Source organism: Scylla paramamosain, chromosome 14 (assembly GCF_035594125.1).
Source record: "Scylla paramamosain isolate STU-SP2022 chromosome 14, ASM3559412v1, whole genome shotgun sequence".
NCBI classification, from domain to species: Eukaryota; Metazoa; Arthropoda; class Malacostraca; order Decapoda; family Portunidae; genus Scylla; species Scylla paramamosain.
Genome location: NC_087164.1, coordinates 3,808,064 through 3,826,384, shown reverse-complemented (window position 1 = coordinate 3,826,384; position 18,321 = coordinate 3,808,064). Strand labels below are relative to the sequence as shown.

Genomic DNA, 18,321 nt, shown 5'->3' with positions numbered 1-18,321 from the left:
ACACATGAGCCATTTCTAACATATATTTTGTGACACTGACATACCTTTTACCCCCTTCCCACTTAGACTTGCATCAGAGGAACCAAATACAATTTACATTAATTTTATTATTATTTTTGTGATTATGTGCATGTGCATGTGCATGTGTGTGTGTGTGTGTGTGTGTGTGTGTGTGTGTGTGTGTGTGTGTGTGTGTGTGTGTGTGTGTGTGTGTGTGTGTGTGTGTGTGTGTGAAAGCTTTGGAATTCATGAAGAAAAATTCTTGGATTTTTTTAATAGGTAACTTATGAAAGAAGTAACTTCATCTTTATTCTTGACCTGTCATCCTGAAACCCAGCACATGTGCAAATAATTTCTAGGGATTTGTATGAATATAATTCACCTATAGACTACTGTACAAGGTATGCTACCTAATGAAACATGTATTGCCAAGGGACTTGCATCTATAGTCCAACATTTATGATATCTTGAAAATTTAATTTCTTTTGCTTTGAAGCTGAAAATCATACTTAAATTAGATTGGCATGCAAAATTACATGCATTTTTGTAACTAAATTAGTGAATGAAAGATTTTTATTTATTTTTGCAACTAATACCTCATGATTAAGATCTTGTAGTTCTCTATGTCAGTGTTTACATAAAGTTTCCCAGTACCTCCTATAACAATTACAATTAGAAATACTTTCTGTTAATCAAATTATAAACTTCCTTCCAATTTCAAAATGTCTCTCTTAAATCTCTATGGTACGTCTACAACCAGATGATTCTAATCCATAAAAGTGGTGCATCCAACTGAAATTTTTGTAGATATAAGGCATTCATCTCACAGATTCTTACAGTGTCATAATCTAACGACCTGGCTTTATTCTGAAGAGCAACCTTTATTTTATTCAAATATTGTTTTTAAAGCATATAACTATCATTTAATATGGCTTTATACATGTTAAACATTCATCATGAAGGAACTTGTGGGGCTCTACAACACAAATGATATATGTACAAAATGAATACAGAAACTGTTGCCCCAACCTTAGCTTCAGGACTTATACTTACAGCATCTATTCCCATGTTCAGTTCATGTTCCACATCACAAGCAGTTCTGATTCCTAGCCAATCTTGGCTTGCTCAACTTATATTAATATTATAAGCTATCATGTAAGTAAAATGAACTCAAAAATATAAAAGCCTTTCAGAAGAGACATGCAAAAATGAAAAATGGGTTATATTCCTTGATTATATAATAAAAAGAAAAAATCATAAGTGGTAGACATAATACATGTGTGAACACAGACAGGAAGATAGAAGTAATGCTTTACAGGTTTTGTGATATTCTTAAACAACATGCGGATGCAAAACCTAAATCCAGTGTAATGAAGATCAAGGCAACAAATGGCGGTTATGATAGTTAAAGAACAGTAATATTAAAGACATTGAAGTGTTATATTTGTGTATACATATAAATGATATCTATGAAATTTGGTATTTACAACTTGGAACAATATTTGTTTCCATTTTGCAAATGGAAAAAAATTTGTAAGTGTATGGGGTGGGAGAATCTCATTGACAATATATATTGCATTTAATTGTTTAGGTAGTTCATTAATAAATTTACAAAGGATTCCAAAATTGCCATCAAATTTAAAGATACATTAACCTGCTGTTCTTTAGTTTGTTCAATAAATAGCTTACTGCTGAAGATTACATGTGAAATTATCATTAAATAGTAAGATTGCAAAGATTTTGGCAAACAAATTAAAGGAATGATTTACAATCTTTTGGTCTTATGGGGATTGCTGCCTTAAAGCTCAGGAAGACCCCATCTCATTCAGTTCTCTGCATAAGATGGATTCAGCTCACACGCTCCACATAGTTAGCAGGCAGCATTCCAGTGACACCAGTCCTCTGAATAGTACCAGTCATCCAGCCCTCATCAATGGCAGTGCAGTTGATGATGAGATCTCCATCCTTGAAGCTCACCTCATCAGTGTCTGCTGCTTCATAGTCATACATGGCTCGGTAACAGCGCTGTAACAGTACACAACAAGTCACAATATAATTCTGTGTGTGTGTGTGTGTGTGTGTGTGTGTGTGTGTGTATTTACCTAGTTATGACATATGGGAGAGTAGCTAAGCTCGTACTGTCCCATCTCCATAACTGTTTTTATCCAATTTTTCCTTAAAGTCATGAATATTTGTAGCACACACCACTTCCCCTTCCAGTCCATTCAATGCCTCTATGCTTCTATGAAGGAAGCTAAACTTCTTTATGTCCTTTCTGCAGGTGGTTACTTTTATTTTTTTTTCCATGTCCTCTTGTTTCTCTTTCATTCATTATAAAGAGATGTTTCTTATCTATTTTTTCCATCCCACTCACCAATCTGTACAAAGCAATCAAGTCACCTCTCTCTCTCTCGTCTCTTTTCCAAGGTTGGGAGTTGCATTCTAGCTAGTCGCTCCTCATATGACAAATCTTGCAATTCTGTTATCATCTTGTGTGTGTGTGTGTGTGTGTGTGTGTGTGTGTGTGTGTGTGTGTGTGTGTGTGTGTGTGTGTGTGTGTGTGTGTATTTACCTAGTTGTATTATAGAGAGCATGAGTCAAAGCTCATTTTGTCCTGTCTCCATAACCATATTTATCCAGTTTCTCTTTAAACATGTGTACACTGTTTGCCACAACCACCTATTCCTTCAAATCATTCCAGATTTCAATAGTTCTATATGGGAAGCTGTATTTCTTGATGTTGCTTGAACATCCACTCTTCTTTATTTTCTTCCCATGCTCCCTTGTCTGTCTCTCTCCCTCCTCCATCCATGATACCAAGTAATTTCTACCAATTCTTTCTATACTGTTTGCTAATTTGTATATTGTTATCAGGTCTCCTCTTTCTCTTCTCTTTTGTAGTGTTGGTAAACAATCTTTAAGTCTTTCTTCATAGCTTAAGTCTTTCAATTCTGGTACCATCTTTGTCACTATCCTCTGTATTCTTTCCAGTTTCCAGTATATCTTTTTTCTATGTGGAGCCCAAACTGCTGCTGCATATTCCAATTCATGAGAAAAATCCACCTGACCATCAATGCCAGCATGGCACATTGCTGACCAACACAGTCAGTCGTCCTCCCAAGTCTTTCCTTAAAACTATCATTCTTTCTTTATGTTACCATTCCTCCCTCAAATCATCCTCCATATTTGACCCTTTCAATTTCTTAATTGGCCTTCTAGATAATTATTTATACATTGTTTCTCATTTTCCTAACTCTATATTTTCATTAACTTATCACACTTTCCAATTCATATAGTTTTTACATCCATCTTGTCATGCTTCCAGGTTAAGAATATTCAAAATTACTTCTTGCTTCACCTGTATTATATTTTGAATTCCATTATCAAAGCAGCAGCATTACTCACCCCGAGCTGTGTGGGTGGTGCTGTGACTTTGTGATGGGTGGCGTTGGAATTCATCTGAGAAGGGGGAGGCTGCTGACCCATGTTCTGGTCTCCATACAAGTTGGTCCGTTGTACCTTACAAGAAATCAGAAATTTTAATACAGTAACCCTCGTCATGAAACTCATGAGTCAAAAATGTCTTTATATAAAACATTACAATGCAGAAATATAATGAAAACTTATAAAAAAATTAAGAGAAAAAAACTTCACAAGTGAGTGTGTATATAACAATGTCCCTTTACATAATAGAGTGACTGGGCAATAAATATATCAGTATTTGTCGGGCAAGCAGCCAGTGTGCACACTTACTATGGTTTGTTTCTCTGACACTGGATAACTATATGTATTGTATATATTTTCCATGAAAATGAAACAAGTGTTGTAACAGAATTTCATATTTTTTCATATTTTTCATGGAATTATTTGCAGATTTGTTTATGGGAATGCTTTACTAAATATTCTTACTACAACATCAAGTGCAAATGTGAATGAAAAATTTTAATTTATTTAATTCTGTTTACATACAAAAGAAGAAAAATTTATTTTGTTCATAGTCTCTTATATTGCTGCAAGGGTGACTCAGTTATTGGTAGTATGATGGTTTCAGTTTTTATTTTTCTTGAAGATCTGTTTCATATATCAAAGTGACATTAATACCATTGTGAAGTTCATCAAAAGACAGCTTAAAGAGAGTGTAACATGTAAAGTGTTCAAGGGAAAAGTTTTGAGTAACAACATTGGGAGTTTTTCTTCCTTCAGGTTTATTTTTTATTTCAGAAACAAATAATCCATAAAATAATTTGTACAGATGTCCCAGTCATAATATGCAAAACTTAAGGACATGAATTTTCAGGTCATTCTGAGAATGTTTCCTTCTATGAGAAAAATCCAATTGTCTACCAAAAAAAAAAAAAAAAAAAATTCATATGACTGATACTTTTCACCCTTACTTGCCTGAAACACAAGTGTATGCACCCTGCCCCAGCATAAACGCTAGAGAGCATGGTGTCTCCACTTGCATTGTGGGACAGGGAAGATGGTAAGCATTAATTGTAACTTTTTAATGGCTAATGCTAAATTTGTCTGAGAAGAAAACATCTAGAATGATCCCAAGTTAACCTCTTCAAGTTTTGTGTTTATAACTAGGACATCCTGTATAATGGATTTTTAATGTGATGACTTTACAGATAAATTCCCTATGAATCTAATGATGTATTGTAAGGCCCTACCAATTACTATGTAAGGGAAGAAAACTGCCAACCCTGCAAAGTTTTGCATGGAGAGCCTCGAATGCTACCCAATGGATGATATATTGGAGAGAGAGAGAGAGAGAGAGAGAGAGAGAGAGAGAGAGAGAGAGAGAGAGAGAGAGAGAGAGAGAGAGAGAGAGAGAGAGAGAGAGAGAGAGAGAGAGAGAGAGAGAGAGAGAGAGAGAGAGAGAGAGAGAGAGAGAGAGAGAGAGATGAAACCTACTGGTGTACAAGAGTTAATAAAGGTTATGGTGATGGTGATAGTCATAATGAATGATAATATTAAGCCAAGGATAACTGCATTTTAAGCTTATGAGGATAGGAGAAAGACCAGATGCCCACCCACAGAGACACTGGAGAAGTGCAATTCATCTCTTCAAAATTCAAGCCTTCACAAAAAGTCTCAGCATAAATTATGGAAACCAAAAAATGTACACTGGTATGTACATTTTACTGTCAGACAGCTTCCTGATAAAAAATCAGACTTCATTCCTGCACCTCAGATGATATCCTGCCTGACCCTTTGGACATGACTGTACTTGTTTGTAATCTTCCATGTTTGATTGGTTGACTGACTGTCCTATTAACATGACATGATACATATGTTGTGCAATATATATATATATATATATATATATATATATATATATATATATATATATATATATATATATATATATATATATAATTCAAACTGTGGCTTAGTCTGCTTAGCCTGTGATGGTTCCTGAGCAGACATATTTATTTATCTATATATCAACCACCTTAGCAGTAATTTGTGCATCAAATTTTGGAAAAATGTATGATCATTATGTAAAAAAAAAAAAAAAAATCTATGTATACATAAGTTGTTAGTACATAGCTACAATACACAAGCAGCTTGGTAAATAATTATGTGCTATAATTATGTATTATTAAATAGTTATGTTATTCTTTTTACTCATGTTATTGGTTATTTTGATACTTAATCTGTTTTTTGTACTTTGTGATTTTTTTTCTTGTTTGCAAACCATTTTACAGTCATCCCTCATTAACTATGGTTTCACTTTTATACAGTTTGCTGCCAACCACAAATTCAAATAACTTCTGATAACAGAGATGCTGAGAGGCAACCTTATTGTGTTTGGCACTTTTTTTTTCTTGTTAATTGATAAGTAGGATGTGTGTAATGATGTACATGCAGTTTTTCTTTACTTAAAAATAGTTTTGGGGACTTAGGGGTGTTCTTAGGGGAGACACTAGTTTTTAATGGATTTTCCTTATCCACAGGTGTCTGTTACCTAACCCCTGTTGATGATGAGAAATGACAGTACTTTTATAAAGGCTTGGTTTCAGAACAGTACAAGGTGATTAACTTTATTTGGTCACTGTAATATGATCATGAATAAATGTTTCAAATATTTATATTTTAGTCTGGAGATCCCTACAGTATCTAAAAGCTCTCACATCAAAAATTATATTATTCTTAGGGGATATCAGGAAAAATAATTTACGAAAATGTTTTACCTGGTATGTAGTCTCTTGTCTGTAGCCTCCACCAGCTGGGTTGGCATTATGTTGACTAATGGATCCATACTGCTCATTTACAGGGTCATAGTCTGCTATACTGCCCACACGGCGAGTGGGTTGTTGATGCACTGTTGGAACATGATTTGTTACACAGTAGCCAGAAAAAAAAGTCAATTAAAAATAATTAAATAATGCACAATATTTTACATCGTACCATTAATTTTTAATGTCTTACTCGTCAGCACTCAACGTCTTACTCCTACTGACCTATCAAGTCCATATAAAAATGTGTTTTATGTGTATGTAAGTATGTATGTATGTATGTATATATATATATATATATATATATATATATATATATATATATATATATATATATATATATATATATATATATATATATATATATATATATATATATATATATATATATATATATATATATATATATATATTCTCAGATATGAAAGATCAAGTCACTCTAAGTCAGAAATATTCTCTGGTCAAACAGAATTTGTGAGGGGGAGGAGGGGTATGAGAGGGCAGCAACAGTGGGTGCTGGCATCATGAGGATGTTACTTGATTACACATCAAGGTTTTCATAAATAAAGATATACCTGAATTAAAGAATGCAGTGCATTATTGTAGCAAATAATAGCTAAAATATAATACATGTCATATGGAAACAGTGACCAGCTGGACACTGCAGGACTTCCAGTGTGCAGCCACCAGCCACTGATGTGCATTCATACTCAAATGTCCTGTAAGTTCTAAAGCATGGCACTCAAAGCATTTGACCATTGAATATTTCTAACTTAGAGTAACTTGATCTTTCATTTAAGAGTGAATATGACTTTCCTCCTGGGTGACCCTGTATGTATATATATATATATATATATATATATATATATATATATATATATATATATATATATATATATATATATATATATATATATATATATATATATATATATATATATATATATATATATATATATATATATATATATATATATATATATATATATATATATATATATATATATATATATATATATATATATATATATATATATATATATATATATATATATATATATATATATATATATATATATATATATATATATATATATATATATATATATATATAAGGGTTTCATACAGATCCAGAATGGCCAGGGTTCCTGCAGATTCTCAGTAGTTGTAAATTTCTTCTTACACTTGAGTTCTGATCCATGGCTCTGGATCAATGCTGATTAACAGCTTTTTAAAACATACTTTTTGCTATTCTATAACAAAAACCAAGATAATAAATCAGATGATGTTTTAAAGCAAAACATGTTTATCTATGTATATTAACGTTAACATAATCATTACGTATGTGCTGGTCTAACCTAATTTCTTGATATAAACATGAAATAATAAGTAAATAAATAAATAAAATGGCAGTTCAAGTGCTATCAGGCAAATAAAAACATAACCCTTTCAAATATTAGAATGGGTATCTGACATTTGTGACCACAATTTATCAGTATCAATAACAGTAACTGCTTGAAATGTAAACAGTTACTTTCAACTTAAAAACTCTGGAGCTGTGCTCATATTCTTCATATGGTATATAGTCCATATGACTTTCTCTATGCTATGTTTTCTTATTTCTGTGCTCCTTTTGTTGCTTTATATAAAGCTAAGTGTACTCTAATGGGAATCCACATTTGTATCAGAGTAAGGTACCCATTCAACTAATTCTAAGAAATAAATAACAAAAGCTACAACAACAACAACAATAATAATAATAATAATAATAATAATAATAATAATAATAATAATAATAATAATAATAATAATAATAACAACAACAACAACAACAACAATAACAACTAATGAGAGTAATTCAACAAGTTAATTTACATACACTTGTTCCTTTATTTCAGCCTTTGCTCCCTGCTAATCAAATCTTCAAATACTTCAAGTAGCATATCATCACTAAATCAGAGTTGCAAAATTTCAAATTTGGAAAGAAAGAGTAAGTTTTAGACCTAATGACATCTCTGAAAAGAATCACAATACATGTAACTGACAAAGGTCCATGTCATCTAGTCTTGGTGTGGTCACAACAATAAGTTTCTCTGCTGTCCCCTTGAGAGGACTCCATCATATGGCCATCCCCTGTGGCATGCTTGTGGAACACCCATCATATCATCATCAGGAAGGTACTGGATTTTTGTACAATTATTTCATCAGTACTTCTCTTACTACACTTCTTTTGTGAACCTGCTATCAAGGAGACTGCAAATTTTTTGTTCATGCTTTATAATCGATATGGTTTCCAAAGTTCTCTGGCTCCTCTTTTACATGCTTCCTTTTCATTGCCTTTGCCATTAGCTATTTTCTATACAAGTTATTACTGATCTCTACCTTATACCTACTTATCAATCTAAATAACATGTATCTTGATTGTTTATACAGGTAATATGCATACAACTGAATATTCAGTTTCAGCTATTAAATACCAAAATAATTATTAACCTTTCTTGCTCTTGGACATGCTCAATCTCTGATTAATGTGTTTGAGTAAAAAGGTGATCAAAGAATCCTTTGAGCTATGTAGCCAAGAAGCTGCTGTGCACCAAGATCAAACTTGAAGTGGCTGTCAGCTGAGCACTGTACCATAAAGCTGCCAAGCTGCTAATAATGAAGTAGCTTGACACAGTTTCATTAGCATTTCTTATATTGTTATCTTTACTCCTCTCCTGATTGATATATGCATTTCATGTTTAAAACCACTAAAAAATGTGTAAGATACAATTCTTTAATGACTTTTTTATATAGTACACCCTTTCTTATTGTAATCCTACCCAAAGTTAATTTAGGATGCCTTTCCTAAATGTATTATATCTGTAACTTCATATTCATGCTGAAGCATTAGTTTCTTCATTTCTTTTTGCTTTATCTCATTAACTTTCCTTCATTAAATATAGATTTTTTTCTGTCATAACAGTGTCAAACTGGAAATGCTAATATTTGAACAGAGGATATAATTTTAGTCTTGAATGTGGTCCTTTCTGGTACTGGTGTATTTACAGAATAAGCATGACATTATTCTGAAAAGTATTGCTATCATGCTAATATTAAAGAACATTGCATAACTTTTGTAATGGTTAGAAGATTTATGACCTGAGCAAAATAGGTATGTGTGATAGCTGAGACAGTAGAATACTCTGCACTTGTAAGTACTTGTGCTAGCATTGCACATAGGACATGAAGCCTGGAAAAATGTTAGTGAATACAGGTATTTGCCTTGGTGACTCTAAGGAACCTACTTCATTCTAAGAGTGATATACTGTAATGGATACAGAATCAAAATGCCCACTCAACAGTCTTCTGATTTCTATGAACTAATCACTTTCTGAACTTTTGCAGCTACGATATATTATACACAGTAATTGGATTTAGAAGGCAAGCCCCCAGCCTCCTCTGCTCTTTCAGCAAGACGGTTGATGACGAGTTCAAAAAGTTTTACACAAAAGATATTTTCAATTACCTCATCAATTATCCTTGCTATAAGCTGGCTTATAAAAATATAAATGAGGAATCAACAATAATATAGAAATATTAGCATAAACTAAGTTTGTTCCACTCACCCATAACCGCGAATTAAATAAATTCTTACCTATCTCCTTTTGAAATAAAAACTTGTCTACTTTATAATAATTCATGTGTTCTAACTTATTCCCTGAGCAAAGAACATAATATATTATTATTGTTTTCCAATTAATATCCTAAGAAATCAGCTTGGGGCAAGAGTAACTGATAAGATGGCTAAAAATATCTTCTGTCTACTTTATCTATAAATCTGAAAATATCTTAGATACATATAAAAATGTCAGGTAGTGGCAAGAACATTGTAAGTACACCAGTGAGCTGTCCTGCCAAATCAGGGGAACAGCCACTCGGTATGGCTACAGCTTCTAGATCAGCTAAGCCTTTCCTGACTATATGTGAATTGTGCAACAACAGAATACAATACTTATCTGAAAATAACAGAAAAACTATGCTTAATTTATGAAATCATGTCGCACTATTCATATCTCGGAGTCACAGCACTATTGATCATAACTGAGATTCTGAATGGAACAAAATTACGTAACATCTTTTACAGTATGGTTCCAGCTTAAAGAAACATAAATGACTATCATTATGTTTTTAGATAAATAAGGACTGACGTTAAAAAGTCAAAGATAACTCTGGAATATTCCAGCTTATTTTGCTTCCTTCTAAACTACAACCTCTATTTTTTTTTATTAGAAATTGGTAAAAGTAAAAATAAGTAAATAAATAAATAAATAAATAAATAGATAAATAAATAAATAAATAAATAGATAGATAAATAAATAAATAAATAAATAAATACAGATAAATACATCAATCAATAAATAAGGTGATAACTTTTTGTAATACATTAAATAAAAGCTTCAATTATCCTTAAATCACTTAATATGCTTCCTTGATAAATCTGTATTGAGTTTGTCACCCATGAATAAAAAAGTAAATGTATCATGGTGATGACAGACTTTTATGAGAAAACTCAATAAATCACCTTCGATTAATCATTATTGCTGTAGCTCTAATGCAAGTTTGTACCATGAATACAACAAAGCACCACATCATGAGTGTTGACAGCACAATTTGATGCAGAACTTAATCATCTTCAATGACTTGGTTAACGTAGCATTAGTGATGTTCTATGTATTAGCACAAACAAGGACAAAACACACACCCACAGACACACACATCTGGCCACTCACCCTTCAACAAACACACACACCCACATACAAACAAACTTATATATTACAAGCAAGCAGTTACAAAACTTTGAGACTTTGGGTGTTTTTTCTCCCACAAAATGTCTACAGCTCTACTATCTACAGTTCCTTTCAGTACAGAAAGGACTTAAAAATCAAAAGCATACACACATGATACACCAGGATACTTACCAAGTTTTTTTTGTGTCCATGTAAATGAAAACATAAAGACTATAGTTTTAATATGCAATGTAAAGATCTTTGTGAACTTTTGTGAACTCTGCTTGAATTAAAAAGAAAAATTCAAAATGCCAAAGAATACAAATATCTTTCAAACTTTATAAAAATCCATTGACTGGAATGCAACAAATGTTTAAAGATTGAGACTGAAGGATTTAAAAACTTACTTTCTCTGTTCTGAAATATTTTAAATTCAAAGGTTGATGACCAAACACACCATATGGAGGCAGAGAATGTATTATCCCTTGCCTCTATGCATTTAGTCTCTTTGAATACTGCATCATGCAAGTGATCACAAATATCTCAGGTGTTGTGTGATCCCAGATACTCATTTACTAGTCCAGGCAGGATTGATTAGCAACTGAGATTATAGAGACTTTGCTGTCTGCTTATATATACTTGCTCTGTTACCTGTTTCCACACAACATGACACATTAACAATATTCTAAAAAAAAAAAAAAAAAAAAAAAAAAAAAAAAAAAAAAAAAAAAAAAAAAAAAAAATATATATATATATATATATATATATATATATATATATATATATATATATATATATATATATATATATATATATATATATATATATATATATATATATATATATATATATATTATAATAATAATAATAATAATCATCATCATCACTACAACAATGAAGAAACTGCTAACATAAGACTATGTTAATTTTATAATCTAGCATATTGTGAGTACTTCTTTTCCATATATCTGGTATTGTATTCTTCATGTAAGATGCATTTAAAATCTGTTTATATTAGGGTGGCACCCCTTAAAGGGGAACAGCTGAGGTAGAACCAGAATGTCTTCCCCCTCTATGCCTTATCTTATCATAAGAATAGCAGTAAAGGAGAGGCTGCCAGTTTTCTTGCTACATCACTGTTATTTAGCTTTCATATTGGAAATAATTATGTTCTTGCCTCTGTAGTTAAAGGGCTAAAACAAATACTAATATTTTCCCAAAGACTTTCACATTTCATCTTACATTGCTTGCAACACAAAGATTTCTTAAGTTCTTGAATAAAGCAACTTCTCTTATACTATACCAAGTTCAGTACAGCATTTTCTTTTCTTTCTGGCCTATGTTTATGGGACTTTTGCAGTCTTATAAATAATCTGCCACATGTATGCAGCAATGCTGTATAAAATGGCTTGGCATACCAGATGTACTCTGCCTCTTGAAGTACAATTTTCTGTTGATAACCTCTGGTAGTCCAAGTTTTTAAGATTTCGTCACTTCAGTATGGTTCATTAACCGTATATTATTGCCAGTGTTTGTTCTATCCTCAATTTAAATCTCCTGGCACAAACAAATAACTGCTTTATAATTTGTTGCCATTCTAAAAGTAATATTGCATCATACAGATAATCTAATACCTGGCATGGTAGCATCTTCAATCTTAGATACTTAGAATATGTTTTTAATGAATGTGTGAAAATTTTTATCATGCATATTTATATGCATCCTTTCCACCATATCTTGTACTTCTCTTACCATTTCTTACCCTTAAAGTTGCAGTGAACTTTACAGGGAGGTTGAGTAATGTTTGCATAATTTCTAGGAAAACCAGTAGCCACTTTGTTTTGGGTAAACATTTTATGACAGGTATTTTCCTTATCTTTCTTGAATAGAAATTAAGGGACCCTAAATTCATAAAACTTTTTCATACAAAACTATTAGAATCACTATAAATAAAGCCGCAGAGTGAATGCTTATACTCATTTATACCCTGATTTTAATTAAGTTTTACCTGGGCCAGTCTGACTGGAGTAGATGAGAGTCTGGGAGGTGCGGGACGAGTAGGGTGAGTTGTGGTTTGCATCATGATACATGTTCTGAGGAGCAGGGTGGTGATGATAAGAGGAGGTGGGAGGAAGCTGCTGTTTATGTGGATGCTGCTGGTAAGGCTGTTGGTGGTGGAGGAAGGATGTGGAGGAAGGCTGAGAAGGATGGCGGTGTTGAGAGGATGGGGGAGGTCCACTGTATTGCTGTTGGTGAGGGGAAGTATATTGTTGCTGATGCTGTTGTGGGAGCTGCTGATGGTGTTTTTGAAGCTGCTGTTGTTTTTGTTGTTGCTGATGCTGTTGCTGGTGCTGCTGCTGTTGCTGTTGCTGCTGCTGCTGCTGCTGCTGCATTTGGTGGTGGAGTTGTTCTTGTTGCCGCATGTCATCCTCACGAGGCGGGGGAGCCCCAGCTACCACAAACAAATGGTCAAGCTCACCCATTAAGGCAATCATGCAATGTGCAAAACAATTCACCAACATCAATGAGAGAAAAAACAGCAGCAGTGTCTTTTGTATGTACAACCAAACAGTTATAAAGCATATATAAAAAATGCTCTGATATATACTATACATTTGAAAATTATGTACAGTACCAATGCTCAAATTACAGCCTTGGAAATATGAGTCCCATTATGTGCTTGAATTATTTATAAAAATGTCTCAGAATATACATTGCTCTCTCTCTCTCTCTCTCTCTCTCTCTCTCTCTCTCTCTCTCTCTCTGATTTGATCTTACATTCTCACTCCAATATTTCAGATCTTCCACACTGATATCACCAACTTCTGTTTTCATCTTTTATTACACCATCCATATACTGTTTATATAGTTGAATGTGCAAAGGTTTACACACCAATGCCTCCTACATAAAAAAAACACTTCCTTATATTCCAAAATTCTAGCTTGTCTTTCCATTGACCATTGCATTATTATAAAAAGGTTTCATCCTAATCAATAGCTTCCCATCAACAAAATAAATCATCAGTATATCCCTCTTCTAATATTCATATATTTGTTTACCTTTAAACTTAGTACACAATTATTTTTTCCCACAACCAGGCTGCATTATCTTCTCATTTTGCCATCTAGTATCTTAATTTGCCTTCCACTGCCTCAATTCCTCACATCACTTCCTTCATGTACCTGACAACTCCCTCCTGATATGTTTTCCAATACTCTTCCACCTCCCTCTTTACACTTCCTGTTGCTTTACTCCCTTTGCCTCTCCTTACATCTCTTCCTGCTTTATTCTATATTATGTACATTAATATTCCCCATTTCTTTTCTACTTCCATTTGGCCTTGTCTATATGCAATGATACTCTCATTTCACTTTTCCACCTAACAATTGTTAGTCAGATAGACCTCTTGGTTCATGAACAGTACATATTTAACTTTTCTCATCTATTTATCATTATATAATCTGTTGGTGTTTTCTGTTAACTGTATCAAACCAGTATTACAAGGTCAATGAAATTTGAATGAGCTCAAAATGATAAAAAACTAACACAACATTATTAAATTGATCACTGAGCTCTTGAACAAATACAAGATCATTAAAATGATCATTGACATCTTGCAGTCTCAGAAGCCCTTGGTCATTTTGTTATCATACACTCATTCTCATGAAACAGTGGTATTGCACTACCACATTAAGTTTTCTCACTTTTATCATATTCAGAATCTCAACTCATGAGCTTATGTTAGGTCATAAATGGTCAGTGAAACTGACATAACATAGAGAATAAATTATACATCATTATGCCTATGGGCCTGTAAAGATAATCATAATCAAATCAAGAGTACTGACGGTTTCATTGTAGCCCAGTACACCCAAACATCATCAGATCCATCAGGCCTATAAGAGAGGAGGACAATCCAAAGCACTGTTTTAAAAGAAGCATTCCATTGATAGGTAGTGAAGGTGATCTAGAGCACTATAAGTTGACAGCCTTTCATAGCCATCTCACTTCCTAACCTTTCCTTGTAAGTATTCATACAATAACTCAAGACACACACACACACACACACTTATCAAGTGTCACTGGACTCTAGGCATATATGGACACTGTTTTAGATGTATGTAGCCTTATTTGGGAGAAATTATTGAGTAAGAGAAATTACCAGCTGCAACAAACTTCTCCATCACCAGGCAAACCTTGCCTATAAGTGATTTATAATGGAGAAACAATCCCAAGGCTCTCAAGTGATGACAAGTGTGAGTATTTTAATACAATGAATGAACTGATTCATACTGCTGTTTTCTTCTCCATGCAACACTGAGGCAAAATTAACACAGTTGATACAAGACTGAAAAACAAATACATGGATGCCTGAACAAAATAAAAGCAACTATATACATTGTTTTCACATAATGACATTGAAAGCATTCCATGCACTTCAAAGCTTCCTGAAAATTCAACTTTGATTATGGAGAACTGTTATAAGATCAATATACATATTCCTGAAAGAAAAATATATCACTAGTCATGTAAATAAAAGTAACCTGAAAATTCTTACATATACATTATATGATATACTGATACCTACATTTTAGGTAATAAAGGTAAAGCACCACCTAAATACCTAAGTAAGCAAGAACTGGTGTTCTTGTTGGGGAACAGAAGAGAAAAGCAAAGGAGACAGCAGCAGGTAGCAGGCAAGCAGTAGCAGTAGCAGCAGCAACAACAGCAACAGTACTACTGATGATAGTAGTAGTAGTAGTAGTAGTAATAGTAATAGTAGTAGTAGTAGTAATAGCAGTAGTAGTAGTAGTCATAGTAGTAGTAGTAGTAGTAGTAGTAGTAGTAGTAGCAACAGCAGGAGTAACTACAGCAGTAGATGATGCAGATAAAGCAATTACTACATTAATAGCATTTATAGTAGTTATTGTGACTATAGCAGCAGGAGCAGCAATAACAGCAGTAGTAGTAGTAGTAGTAGTAGTAGTAGTAGTAGTAGTAGTAGTAGTAGTAGTAGTAGTAGTAGTGTGATTACAATAGACAAAAGCCACCACCACCCCAGCTATCGTGTCTATCAATAAATGTACTGTCCAAATCAGTCTAAACTGCTTATAGATATACAGCAGATTTCTTACTTGCATAGTAGTTGTTAGTTGAGTAATATCTGTTAGTGGTGTGAGGGGACCCACTTGGCCCTACAGTGGGCTGTGCTGAATAACGGTTATTAGGATCAATATATCCACCCGATGAGTTAGTTTCAGGATAATATCTGTCATCCTCAATATATTCTGGAGGGTAGTAAGCACCAGAAGTCAGAGCTTGGGAGGGAGAGGAAGATCTGCGGTAAATTTGAGGATCAGCAGAGGGCGATGAGCCATAAGTGCGGGGGTCAGCAGAGGGTGATGCGCGGTAAGTGTGGGGATCAGAAGAGGGTGATGAGCTGTATGTGTGGGGATCAGTGTAACGGTCACTGTAATGGGGAGAAATGCTACGGGCTCTTGAATGTTTGCTGGAATAAGCTGAGGAACTGGGAGAATACTGATGGTGATAGGATCGGTGTTGGTGCTGGGAATGGTGCATATTTGAGGAAGGTTCAGATATATCCTGGTCATAATCATAAGCATGATCATCATCAGTGTCATGCTGCAAGTGAGAAGCTTTGGATTGGTGGACAGATGCAGTGGCTGTGGTGTTGCCTCCACCAACTGAGTCATGCCAGGAGGACCACTCTGGAATGGTACATTAGACCTCTTAGTGTGGTAATGGATCATGTTCAGGTCATGGCACTAACATCCCTATGACCTTTCAGACCATACTAAGGTGCATGTAAATTCCAGCATATAAGTAAAACACTATCTTTTTTTAAGTAAACATTCCTGATCTAGGCCAATTTCAATAGATAAGTAAATCCCCAATTACAGATTAAGCATTCAAGACTGTCCTTCTTCTCAAACTTCAATCAAATTGTACAGTTTATCCATAAATAATGGTTAACTTATCATAATGTACCAGCACCACCATTAGAAAGTGCTCATGTATGTGATATATGACATCATAAATTTAAGGAGCATCCATGCTTGTACATACAATAAGTACAGATGTACAGTTTTATCTGTATTTGTCTTGTTCGCAATGTATAAACTTTTGTTATTATATTTAACACAATCTTCATAAAAGAGTATCTACTACAGTGATGAATGTCAATTTTGAAAACAAGTTACTGAAGTCTGGAGAAAGGACATATCTTGATTTTTTTTACTTTACATGAGAGGTTAATCTTTTATACTTAATCTGCTAACTGATCCCCTGACCTACAGAAACAAAAAGATGAATAAATTAAAGAGTAAGTGCAAAAACTGCAAAATCAGACTTACATGATGGAATTTATGATAGCTTGTTAACAAAGGCAGAGAAAGAAGCATGTGTACTGTTGGGATTATTAGTCATATAATGTTGGACAGCTAGTAAGAAGAAAGTAATAAATTTTACAACCACCAAATACCAGATAAATAATTGAAGCCCTCAACAATTAGTAGTACTGTAAGACCTCACATGTAATGAGTAGCGGGCATCAAAAGACACTTGTAAGATGTGAATTCATAAGATGCAAATACATGAACATTTTGAAGAAATTATTATGGGGGAAAAAAAGGACAAAACACCTATTTTTATCCTGAAGTTACTGGCATTAATTTCTGTCATATACATACATACATACATATATGTAATAATGATACGACACATAAAACTAAAACAAAATAACATGGATAACTTGAATCAAAAGGTGACATCTGAAGTGGGAAGAGAGGCTATTGGGCTCCTCTTCCTCCCTTCTCACCACCACCACCTTCCCTTCTCCTACCCCTCACTGTCTCTTGTGACACCTCCCAGTGTTTTTTTTTTTTTCTCATGTGCATTCTTATCATTTCCGACACATTAGCAAAAATCATCAGGAATGTTGCTATAACTCGCAGTCTCTTATTATTCTTTCTATCTAGATTTGCAACAACTTCCCCATGCCCATGGTGTTTCCTGAAATATCCAGTGGTAACTATTTGTTTTCTTTCATTCAATTGTGCTGCTTAAGGCTCACTAAGCTCATGGTATAGTTTCTGTAGTAGAGGTAACACCTTTCCCACACAGAGAGGTAGGAAACTGGGTGCAGGCAGAGGGAAGGGTGGGGGGGTGCCAATGCTGTCATACACTAAGACTTAGCCAACAACACACTGGCTGATTTGAACTACACGACTAATATTTGCAATTCAAAGCTTCTATGTTAGTTACAAATATGGGTAGGAGTCTTATA

The 18,321-nt window shown here is 33.7% G+C and overlaps 1 protein-coding gene across 3 annotated transcripts in view; it reads right to left on the bottom strand.

Moving 5' to 3' along the window:
- Positions 1-143: 143 nt before the first annotated feature.
- LOC135106760 (LIM and SH3 domain protein 1-like) overlaps positions 144-18,321 on the bottom strand; it is a 101,369-nt gene continuing 83,191 nt past the window's right edge. Inside the window, exons 6-10 of one of the 3 annotated variants that reach the window (XM_064016030.1) lie at positions 16,151-16,744; positions 13,023-13,466; positions 6,201-6,331; positions 3,406-3,519; positions 144-2,025 (exon numbers count right to left, since the gene is read on the bottom strand). In XM_064016030.1, the coding sequence (XP_063872100.1) occupies positions 1,849-2,025; positions 3,406-3,519; positions 6,201-6,331; positions 13,023-13,466; positions 16,151-16,744 (1,460 nt within the window). In that variant the 3' untranslated portion in view covers positions 144-1,848. The remainder of the gene's footprint in view (positions 2,026-3,405; positions 3,520-6,200; positions 6,332-13,022; positions 13,467-16,150; positions 16,745-18,321) is intronic. The other 2 variants (XM_064016031.1, XM_064016032.1) reach the window with 2 other exon arrangements.